General features: G+C 30.5%; 1 protein-coding gene across 1 annotated transcript; it reads left to right on the forward strand.

Moving 5' to 3' along the window:
- The first annotated feature begins 7,388 nt into the window (after nt 1-7,388).
- Nucleotides 7,389-11,574, forward strand: LOC100791462 (vacuolar protein sorting-associated protein 9A). The gene is made up of 6 exons (XM_003523816.5): nt 7,389-7,538; nt 7,767-7,914; nt 8,725-8,895; nt 9,412-9,588; nt 10,363-10,663; nt 11,234-11,574. The coding sequence occupies exons 1-6, from the start codon at nt 7,444-7,446 to the stop codon at nt 11,473-11,475; spliced, it is 1,134 nt and encodes a 377-aa protein (XP_003523864.3). The 5' UTR covers nt 7,389-7,443; the 3' UTR covers nt 11,476-11,574.
- Nucleotides 11,575-13,192: the final 1,618 nt, after the last annotated feature.

The raw sequence follows: 13,192 nt of genomic DNA on the forward strand, positions 1-13,192 counted from the left end.
TAGGTTCAAAGAGAACAAGGGAGGGTACATCCCTTGTGGATCTTTGCTTGTAAAAGGATTTTTACAAGGTTGAAAGAAATCTCAAGGACCGCAGGTCGCTTGGGGACTGGATGTAGGCACGGGTTGTTGCCGAACCAGTATAAAAACTCTTGTGTGTTTGTTTCCTTCTTCCCTACTCTTTTACTTTCCGCTGTGCATTTAATTTCCGCTTTTACTTTCTGTTAAGTTTTCTCTTCTACTCCTCATTCTCTTAACAATTTAGTAAAAGCCTTAAAAGAGTCATTTTTAATTAGTAAAGGTTTAGGAATAATTAATTCAACCCCCCTTCTTAATTATTCTGAGGCCACTCGATCCAACAAGCCATTTTTGCCATGTGATCATGAATTGGTTGAGACCAATCAAATTTCTTGTTGGTTAACTTACTTGACAAGTTCCCCATAATTGACTTGTCAGTAATATCAAATTATGAGCATTCCTTGACCAATTTCACAAGCTCCCTTGCACTGTCTATTTTAGGCATAGATGACTTCACATTTGTAGCCATAGTCATTCTTATCATGTTCAATATCAATATGTTAGACAACTCCCAAGCCTCATGGGGAGACTTGTCAGCATCAATACTAGTCTCTATAATGATTTAAGGGCTTGCATCCATTATCAATGTTAGATCTAAGTCCATTACACCTAGTTGAAACGAGATTGTTTCAGGTTAGTCATTATAATTCAGCCGATTGAACTTGATTATTAAGTTGTCGAAAGCAAACATATTAACCATAGTTGCATACATTTAAACATACTCACACATTAATGCTTTGAGTAAGCATGATGGATTCAAACTATGTAGACTTTAATTATGCATGTAAGTTCACGTTTGGGTGAAAAATAAATACATCGTCATATCAATACTGATGCCAAACATATATAACTTTGACATACATGATATCTTTGGATAAACATACACTCAACAAGCATGAAAACAAATCCTTAATATCATTAACTATAGGCAATGGTTCACCTTTGGATAATCCATATATGCCTTATAACTAATGATTCCATCCAACCCAAACATAAATTTACAGCATCATTATATCAATCAATCATATAGATTTGACCACTTTGGTGATTAAGAAATCTCTCTTTAATATATAATTCCAAATTAATTCCTTTATGTAAAAATAAATTTTCAAAAAAATATTACAATTCCATTTTCCGAAAATAATTTTACAAATAACTTTTCAACTAGAACTTCAAATAATCACCAAAGCATCTATTCATGTTCATGTCCAGGCCATAACTATTCTCGACCAAGCATTTCACATCACATCTTCAAATATGAATACAAAGCATGTATGTTCCAAAAAATGCACCGAACATAATTTATATATATCTGGTGCATATAGCATTTCGTAATGGAAAATAAAAAACAGAGTAAAAGAATCTCTAATGGAGAAAAAGGTATCAAAAACCTTGCTCTGATACCAATTCTCACATTGTACTCTATAATTTCTATGAGAAATTTAGAGCATGAAAATATCAAATTTTCATTGTTTGACAAGAGAAATAAGAAATAAGTTTTTTGATAGGGTCCATACACAACAAAATTTCCCAAAGAAGAGTTGCTTTCTATTCTCTAACAAATGTCGAAGATGGAGGGATGAAAATCATATAGTTAACTAAAAATACCAATTTTAACCTCTTGATTATTTACCTTCCTCGAATTTGCTACTTTTTCACTACTAACTTTTTTGTCTGCTATTATTCGAATGCCAACTAGCAATCTCAAAATTGAAAGAGGTAAAAAGTTGTAGAGAAAACTTAAATGTTAATACATATAAAAGTTTGAATTCTAAAACCCAATAAGTAATTTCTTGATAAGGTGAACTTTTGTTAAATTTATTGATTTGTGTAATGAAATTTTGTCAGAGTCATAATTTTTGAAATTAGAATAAGAAAAATTTGTATCTACTTGATTTGACTTGTGAGTTTAATTTCATCAATCCTTTTTATACCAATTAAAAAGACTTTTTTTTTAAAAAAAATCAATCTTGTTTCTAGAGTTATGCATATTTATAGTTCGAATAGACAATTGTTAATTTGTGAATTTTAGTACAGGTAGGGTATCCTAAAGATTAGATGAATGATATTGTTTTATTGTTTCTGAAATGACTATGACCTCTGAAACATTGATGTCTTTCTTTTAATTTAGAATTGGTGCCTTTACACTAATTTGGTATTGATTTTAGAGTAAGTACTCAACTTGATTCTCTAAATTAAGTGTTGTTGATTTGGTTCTCTAATAATAAATATATTAAAATAGTGCTTCAATATCAAATGTTGACCTCCAATTAGGCCTTTAGAGGATGTTTGGTAGGGGAAATTTTTTTTCATACCCAGACATCATAATTCTTAGGAAAGTCAATTTTTGGAAATCATCATTCCTGAGATTGATTAAAATATATTTGGTTAGTCATAATATGTTTCTTGGGAATTAAAGGTTTTTACATTTGGTTACATTAGAACTTTTTTGAGTGTATAAGAATTTTTTACAAATATACGTTCATTAAAATAATTTTATCAAATATTTTTTACTCAAATTTTATAGGTTAAAGAAACATTAACCCAGGATACAAAACAATACGATGGACCAACCTACACTTATAGCCCCTGAAGCATAAAACAACACATGAATAATGTCTTTCTCTCAAAATTACAATTCAAGAACCAATACCTTTTCCTAGTGCAACACCCCTAAAGCTTTAAAGTCACAACGTCCTCTAGCACGAGGTTCTTTAAAGTCATCCACCTAGTCATCTGTTCCCACAAACACAAGGTTTGATATCATCATAGGATCCAAACACAAATAGCATACAGGGAGTGAGTTATCACATTTTTTTTAAAAAAATACAACTAAATAAAGACATGATCAAAATAAATTATAGAAGTATTTATAACATAGTTAAACTTAATACAATCCACATCACTTCACCACTTTATCATTTAAAATTCATTTTTTAATCATCAATCACATTACACATGAATCACACACTCAGGTCAAGACTAATAACACTAATCAATTTCATAATAAACAATTAGCAGACATTATGCAAAAATTATACTAAGACTCAAGCCTATATGCAATGTGGTATCATGTCAGTGAAAAACCACATTGGAGCGCTTAAGGGTACATAACAAGACACACCACACAATGGGTATGTCAGGTCACTTTCACTATGCAAAATCATAAGGTTACTAGTCAGGGTCACTTTGTTTTGCGAGAATGCTCCAATCATATGGGATCAACATAGGCTTAAAGGAGCACTCAAACTGAGTGTCTTTACCCCCAAGGCCTAGACTCCGAAGAATTCGTTAGGGCCTCACCTTCCTGATTCAGGTCCAACCCCTAAATCAATTTTTGCATGCAGACACTGCTCATGAATTATACAATACCCACGACCTCACACTCGTGTTTCAAACACGTTTAACACATTGCGCTACAATTTAATGCTTTAGGTTCCTAACTAAAAATCCTACACTTTCCCTTTAACACTGCACATAAACATTTTTCTCAAGGTAAACACCAGTCGGGTTATTGTATAATTCATAGTTCACAACACAAGTATTGTCACATCAAGTGTTAACCACACACTTATTCACAACCAAATCTCATGTCCACGATTTAACATCTCATAATGTCACAAGCCACCATCACATGTTTACATGTATCTCACAAATTAACACATGTTCAATTTGTCACTTACTCACAATTTGAATCACCATTTCATAATCTCAATATAAAAATTCATACAAAAATTTTTCTCACAACATGGGGAGTAAAACCCCTCAAAAATTTTGACACAATCATATTAAAATCAATAAATCAAAATCATAGGTCAAAAACACGAAAACACCAAGAGCACTTAATTTTATCAACCAATTTGCATCAGGACATCAATTGGTCCGTCAAACACAACAATATCATATTTATAATCATAAAGGAAAATTATAATTCAATAAACATCCCAAAATAAACCTCAATTTAATCCTCTAAGGATCTCTACACATGTTCATTTTAACCCCCAATTGCGATAAACTCATCCCTTACCTCTAAGCGGGCTCATGTGTGTATTCTGACAGCGATAACAACATCTCTAGTGGTTTCCTAAGATTTCTCAAGTTTTTCCTCTGGTTGCTCTGCTAGGATTTCCAAGGTTAGAGAGAAGGAGAAGGGATTGAAGCCTTCATTTCACTGTCTACGTGCGATGAGTATTTCTCCCTCCACAGACATTAATTTGAAAATCCCAACGGTGGAGATGTGAGGAAATGAATTTCGAACCTGGTGTCAAATTTCACAATGATCCAACGGTTAACAAGTTCGGGATCGTGGTTTTAGTGGGACAGATTTGGGTGTATGTGGGAAAAACGAAATCCCAGTGCGAGAGATATTTCTTCCACCATAGACATTATCTCGAAAATCCCAATGGTGGGTGTGTGTAAAAATAAGTTCTAAATATTGTGTTCAAATTTCACAAAGATCCAACGGTTAACGAATTCAAGATCATTGTTTTACTGAGATGAGTTTGAGTGTTTATGGGAAAAAGAAAAGATTTTGGGAGAGGAGAAGGGAAAACGAATTTGAGAGGAAGAAGAAGCGTAGAGACATATGGCCAATCTAGAAGCTAACCTAATATGTCTCTATTTATAATTAGGGTACTTTCAGTCTATTATTCACTCTATTTTTTTTCTTTATTTCTATTATTTTATAAAAAGGAATTCTAATTTATTTCATATCAAATGAATAAATAAAATATTCTTTTTATTTTCCTTCAAATCTTTATTTTAATTAATAAATTTATTTCTCCTTATTTATTTAATTATAAAAATCTCATCATTTTTCTAAAACTCTATTTATTTATAAATGAAAAATCCCTTTTTATTTATTTTACGAAAAATGGAATGTTACACCCCCCCAATGAACGTTAGCCCAATAATCCTAACATGGTTGTTATTCTATACCCTATATATTGAGAAATAAAATCACTAAACAAAAGATTTCCATAATAAGTTTCTCCCACCAAAAGCCCAAAAATCAAACCCCATTCTAGCCAACATCAATAAAATAAAATCTTGAGAGCAATAGATGCCAACCCCAAATTGCAACACCAATCGTGCCAACCTTTCAAAGCTACATCCACAATTACGAATTCATTCCCCATAATTTTGATCATCACATAAAATCACCTTAAAACAACACTAAATAACAATTAAAACACCACATAACTTTATAGTCTATTTATATTATTAAAACATTCCCCTAGGTGGGAAAGTTAGATTCCCAATCCCTTATTTTCATGGGAAAGTGAGAAAAACTTTTTACAAAAAATATAGTTTCCTAGGAATATTTTTTTTCCAAATGTAGACCAAATATGAACCTATGATTTATGGGAAACTCCATACCAAAAGTCCCGTTAATGATATTTTTTGACATGAAACATGGAAGGATCATTTTGACATACTAATCAAAAAAGGTGTTTACTCTTAATTTTTATGTTGTATCTTAACTATATCAAAAAATTGAGCTTTAAAGACGGCTATTAGAAAAATTGTCTTTGAAAGTTGCATTTTACAATAGTTCACACTAAAATCGTCTTTAAAAACACACATTTAACAACAATTTTTACTGAAAACCATCGTTAAATGCCGACTTTTAAAGACAATTTTCTCCAAAATTATATTTGAAAACAAAGTTCAAAAACATTTAAGATACCTATTTGAAGACGATTTTAAAAATCGTCTTTGAAAGGCGACATTTAATGACGATTTTAAACTATCATTAAAAGACATAGACCTTTGATTACAGTTGTTTGAATAACAGTTGAAAATCATTGTTAAAAGATATTTTTGTAGTATTGTGTTATGATAATACTAATTTACTATGTCATTCACATTTGCTACAGGGTATGTATGATGAGTCCATTTGTTATTATGTTCTAGCACTTGCCATGAATCCAAAAGCAGCAAATGAAATGCAATATTTGAGAATTTGATTGAGGTACAATAACAGAGAAAAGTAGATCAGGATTTGACTAAGGCGAACAAGAGAGTGAAAATTCAAATTAATTGTTATTTTATATTTCCAAGAATTACCTTCTATCTCGTCTTGTTTTCCTGCTATGCTACTAGTAATGATATGTCGAAAGCTTGTGACAGTCGTAATTTGGACCTTCTCCAGATGGAATTTCCACTATAGTAAGGTGTGTTTTAGTGAACAACTTCAAAGTGCTTAGTGAATAAGTACTTATCTTATAAGCAATGATGTATAAGTTATTTTTATAACATCAGAGGATATAGGGTTAACTTCTTTTCAAATAAACTACGAGCTATTTTTATAAGTTATACTTGCAAGTTAATTGAAATAAGATGAAAATGGCTTGTGTCATAAGTTTAAATAAGCTATCGAAAGCATTTTCAAATGAATATTAAATTTTGACTATTTTGAGTGGATGAATTACAGGAGGGTCAGTTCCACTATGGAGGTGGTTACTTGAACATGAATCCTAATTTTCCTTACAACTTTTGGATGAGTAAATGACACATTTTTTATCATTAAAGCTTGCAGTAGAAGTAGTCATCCATTTTGGAGAACATTATTTTCCGGTCTTGGACTTCTGAAAGGAGCAAATAAAGGCTTCCCTTATTCTTTTGTGCAGTGGGCATCTAATCCCGGCATGTGCATTAAGAACATAGTTTGATTTGAATCCTTTGGGGGGACAATAGTTTTCGCTGGACTATGCTGGAGTTATATATCTCTATGCATTCTATGAATCCTTTGGGTTGTTTAACGAGTTTGGTGGGCTTAACAATCATTGGGTCATTTAAGTCCAAACCTTACATTTCATCCAACAAGTTCGGAATAGTTACATTTACGCATTTTGCCTGTCACCTCTACCGGGAACGTTCCTATTTTTTAATTAGTTAACTTTTTAGTTACTTTGTCTAATATAACCTATCTCACCTATGCAAATAAACATTCTCTATTACACTTTTTTAATTGTTGATTGAAATTTGTTTAAAATCACAACATTATGTAGATTTCATTCCTTATTTAGTGAATCACACTCATGACTATAATTTTTAATTAATTTTTACAAAGTACAAAGAATATATTAGAAAGAGCACGTGTGTTTCATAGTTTAGGACTAACACTCCTCTCTCTTATTACACCCTGTACGTGTATCATCAGGTGTGGTATATATATATATATATATATATAAAAGACTTGACCAATAGGTAAAAAACATACTGGTAGTTGCAGAAAAATGTGAATCACGTGTATGCCACAATGCAACCTAATTTTCCTTTCCATTTCTACTGGTCATGTTGGAACATATGTTGCCTCTTCCTCTACTTCAGTTTCAATCTTTCTTGACTTGGGATTCCCTGAACATGAACATGGACATGGAGGTATCAACGTCGTTCCATGATTTTCTCTATCGCATGCGACACCCTGCTTCCCTCGACCTCGTTCGATCCATCAAGAGGCATATATTCACCCATTTCTTTCAATTTTTGTTGTTGAATTTCATTGCTTGTATGGTATCTTTGAATTTGTTAATTATGCATTCGTTTGTTATAGTTTTTTTCCCCATAAAATGCAACATAATTGTTTTTTCAAAATTAAGCCTTATTAGTGATGAACTTGTGCTATTTTTTCCTCCTTTTTTATGTTTTATGCTTCTCTTAATCCTTACGGAAAATTGTTTTATCAGCTTTATAGTATCATTTTCATTTCACCAACCAAAACCTGAAAATGATGGGAAAAGAGTACAAGACTTCTTTGTGTCAATGGAAGCTGCAATCAGAGATCATTCACTGTGGACTACTGCCTCCGAAGAAGACATTGATTGTGCAATGCAGGTTAGTTCATCAAATAATTGCACATATTATTCTGTGTGGAGGAGTTTGGGGGGATATTAGGCAGTTGTGTATTACATAACATTTACTACTTCAATTGAATGAATATATAAATAAATCAAAATAATGGTCTATGTTACAAATGTGTTAATATGGAAGGCAAGAGTGAAAAAGAGTTGAGTTAGATTAAGTTTTATGAAATTTAAATTTAGCTTGATTCCTGAATTTAAGGTCTAATTTTGACTTAAAATTTTATTTCAAATCCTATTTTATATATGGTAAAATCTTTTAAATAAGTAAACATGTTAACTCTTAAATATATAGGTTAAATAAGTCTAAAGACTAAAATTATACGCAAGAGTTGTTTAAGGCTTTAAATATATCAAGTACATAATATTATCATGGGCTTATATAATAATAATAATAATAATAATAATAATAATAATAATAATAATAATAATAATAATAATAATAATAATAATAATACATTATTTATATTTCATCAAATAGAGGAGTTTAGCAGATTTCAAACTAAGTTCAATGATAGTGAAATTTCCCGTTCAAAATTGTTATTTCTTCCTTTTTCTCTTGTCTGCTTCCTTAGGCAAACCCTATACAAATTCATTATGGATTATAGGAATATTATGTATGTAGCTTCCTTAGTGAAATGTATAAATGTAATCTCCTTAAGCTGAAATTTACTCTCTCCTTCATATTTTTTTTACCATAGGGATATTTCTGCTTCCCTTTAATCATGGAGGGGATGTCTTTGATTTAGCATAAGGATCTAACTATATTATGTATTATCTGCAGGGTTTAGAGAAATATATAATGACTAAATTGTTCTCTCGAACATTCTCTGCTTCTGCTGAGGATGCAAAGATTGACAACGAAATCTCATCGAAAATATGCTTGCTCCAAACCTTTCTAAAGCCTGAACATTTGGATATACCACCAATTCTCCAAAATGAAGCCTTATGGCTGGTACGACTCATTAGGATTCAAGATTATTAATTCTATCTAGTTATTATTTTCATTACATTCAATAGGCTTGGTCTTGGACAAAATGGCTGGTATGACTCGTTGTACTTCAATACAATAATTGATCAAGGAAACTGTTAATTTATTAGCATTGTTGAAGGCTGGATAAAAGTTTATGGGGATAATTTTATTCTGACAGCAGTAAAACATTGGCATAGAAGAGAAGAAAGGACAAAATGCTTTCTCATAAGCCTTGGAAAACAAACTTTCTTTCACATGTAATATAAATCATTTGTGTTTTCACATAATAGATTAAGCTTCTAATATTTTTACTTCGTCACCTAATATCCTCTATAGTTAAGTGATCAAGAGTTTGTCCTTGGAACTCCCATTCTTCTAATTTAGATAAAAAAAAAAAAACATTCAGCTTTTCTATAAATAAGAACTATTTATGGGAAGGATTGCAGAATTTGTTGATGGCTATGATCAATATTGACACCATTTTCCTTTTCCATTCAGCTTGCAGAGAAAGAATTGCTGAAAATCAATGCCTTCAAAGCTCCTCATGAGAAACTCTTGAGCATTATGAATTGCTGCAGGATCATCAACAATCTGTTGCTCAATGCTGCAATGTCTGAGTATGTTCCAGCTGGGGCAGATGGCTTTCTCCCTGTGCTCATATATGTTACAATCAAGGCAAGCCCCCCTTGGTAATAAGACATTCTGCTGAGTGTCAAATATAGTTTTTGGATAATCAGACACTTTTTTTAATAGTATAAATGCTTAGTTTCTGTTAGAGATCTCATTGACTATTAAGATGGCTAAAATAGTCTAAATAGTCTATAAATGAGTGTGTGGGGATAACTCTCTTCCTACAAACTATCTTTTTGAATTGAATTAAACTTAAACTCAAATTTTAATTAGATGATATTTGAAGATAATTTAATATTTATGTACTGAGAGTGTAAAATAATTTTACATTATTGTCCAATTACAAATCATCATTGATATTAAAATAATTATTATAAAATTCAATAACCTATTTTCTCTATTTGGATCTATCTTGTATTTGTTGTTGGGGCTATCAGATCACGCGGAAATATCTGGTTGAATAACCTTCATGTACATATAAGTAGGAGGCAACTATTAGAAAAGAAGGACTAATGAGTGTTGTTGGATTATTGATGTTGTTGCCCAAATTAAAAGGATATTTGTAGAGAACTAAAACAATATGATTTTTTGTTCATCAAAAAATAATATTGCATTGTAATTTCAATTTGTCTAGCTTGTAAAGCATCATTGTCTTGAGCCTAAAACTTTGTTTAGGTTAAATATTAAACTTTTTCTTTCATTGATTTTAGGCCTATAGAATCCACTTTACACTACCCTTTGACACGGGTAGATTATTTTTTTGTGTGTGTGTGTGTCACATAAAGGGGTGATTTATTCCTTTTGGTTTGTCACTTTCAGGCAAATCCTCCAAAGTTGCATTCTAACCTCAAATTCATCAAGTTGTACACAAGGCAAGCAAAACTCATCTCCGAAGCTGAATATTATTTCACAAATCTTGTGTCGGCTAAGACATTTATAGTTGACTTAAATGCCAAATCACTTTCAATGGACGAAATCAAATATAAGGAGAGCATGCAAGCAGCCAAGTTGACCAATAAAGTCACAAGTGAATTATCCGCTGCATGTCAAATGAGCCAGCAAGAGACGGACGATAGCAGTTGTTCAAAGAAAATGCACAACAAACTTGATGATACTGGAGGTTAGTTTAACTTGTTTTTTTAATCCCTGCAGGTTATTTAATTTTGTTAGTATGTGTACAGTTATTATTTCGAAAACATAATAATTTTTTCAATCCGTTTGAAAGAGCTTTTTTAAAATAACAATTGTTTCTCAAAATAATCCATACCAAACGTGCATACTCATTTTTAGATTAACTTTATATCTATGAAGCACTGATAATTTCATTTGATTCAGTATTCATATCTGATATGTGTTCAATATTTATACTCTTGGATACTTCATCCATATCTATCTATAAAGTATCCATTTTTTTTTTTAACTTATAAAATCTGATACAACTATGAGTTAAGAACATAAAATAAATTTAACTTCTCTTGTAAGTTAAAATTAACTAGTGTTACTCAATGGTTTAAAAAACCCACTCATTTATCTTATTTACGAACCAGATTCATATGTTGATTTTAACTTGTGTAAGAAAAGTTTGATTCATTTTATCTCTTTAATTTTCATTTTTTTTCTATAAATTCTTGTTACATAGCTACCATCCCTTAAAACCATCACAGTAATTAACATCTTGCTGTTTTTCAAGTTTTGCTACATGGATCAAACTATCCTTACATGGAAGCAAAGAGCAAAGAGCTAACAGTTGGAGATGTGGACATGTTATTAAGTGATTACAAGGATTTAGTTGCTAAGTACACAATCCTGTGCAAAGCTATTGGTTGCCTTTCCACCGCAGAGAGAGAACCCCTCCTTCGTCATCTAGAAATGCAAGGACCAGAAACTCTACTTAATTTCACAGCACCGTCGGATCATCACAGACACAAGTGATCCACACCCACAAAAAGATAATTAATTGACAATAATGCCCATGTGTGTATATATTTATGTAATTGTTTTAGACTTTTAGTTCTATCAATTTTTTTAAAACTGGACTGGTTATTTTAATATAATATACTTAATAGTTTTAAATAAAAAATAATATACTATTTATAATTTTATAACAATAAAAATTAAGCTTTCTCTAAAAATATCATTACTTATACCGGTTAGCATCCAAAACTATACATAAAATCAAATTATATATCATATAATATTAAACTTTAAAGCATAAAATAATATAAAAGTTGAAAATAAAGTTGAGATTGCACGCATCTTATAATATTTAAACGTTTTTGGTACAATTTTTTTATAGTACAGATGTAATATTCAGCTTCAAAACTGTCGTAAAAAATCTTATATAACCGACTTAAAATCCTATATTTGTAGTAGTGTGTGTATAGTAGTAATATTTAACTTAGCTTGTTGGAAGTTACGTGATGTACTTGTAAAATGTTGTCTCTAATGGTTCAAGTTTTCTGTTAACAGTGCATCCATTTCAAACGGAAGGAACAACACAAGTCCCAAAAACTCACATTGCAAGCATTTTTTAAAACCGATCAAATCGGCGAACCACTGGTTTTTTTAACCAATTTGTTTCTAGGGTGGTTTGACGAATCTTCTTTGGACTGGACGAGAAGTTGGTTCTTGGATCAACCAGTTGAACCGCACGGTCTGATTTTAAAAACCATGATATTAAGTATATGAATCCCACTCTTCTAAAAACTAATTGAAAATGATACAATAAATGATTTTAATTGTCATTGAAAAACTAAACAAATAAAATTAAATACACATGCATGATGAATCATCAATCAATTAGAATATCAATTATATCATGTACCAAAAGGAATATCAATTATTGGTTTTTGATTAAGAATTGGTATTACTTGCACTAGATTTAAACGCGCGGATGATTTAATTGTTTCTTTCTTCTAATAATAAAGGAATTGGTTTTATTATTCTTATGCTAGGAGAGAAGAGTTTTGTGTATGAAATGCAATAAGTATTTTAGAAATTTATGTGATTTAGCTTCGCCAAAGGACTAAAGTCAAATGATGTAAATCACTTACCTTCATACTCCCTCATCTTCTTAGTATGTGATATATTAGCAATCACATTATCTAAGTTTAAAATTTTTATATTTGATAATATTATAATATAAAATGTTATACTTGTATCTATTAATTTGACATTGATAAGAACACAGTAAATATATCAACTTGTTTCTTACAAGTATTTTTTTTTTTACAATATGTTCCTTAAAAGTATAAAAAAAAAAATATTTTTAATTGTACATTATTATTAGATTTTACTTTATTTTTTATTTGATAATTTCTTCAATCATTTTGAACTCATTGTTCATTGATGGTTATTAATGATCATACTAACAAACGTTTGCCTTTCATTTTTTACTAATTAAATTATAATCAATAACAAATAATTACAAATTAATCATTAATAGTAAATGATAATTAAATATAATTTGAAATTATATTGTAGGTTACAAATTGTAACAACATTTCATTAAGATTTAAATTTCAAATTATTAGTTACTTAATACAAATTTGATCATGTCACAATTCATCATGACACAATTGTTTGTATTAATTTAGGCAATTAAATTATTTAATACAGACTTTAGTTTTATTAACATTCTCTTTAATGT

Source organism: Glycine max, chromosome 4 (assembly GCF_000004515.6).
Source record: "Glycine max cultivar Williams 82 chromosome 4, Glycine_max_v4.0, whole genome shotgun sequence".
Lineage (NCBI taxonomy): Eukaryota > Viridiplantae > Streptophyta > Magnoliopsida > Fabales > Fabaceae > Glycine > Glycine max.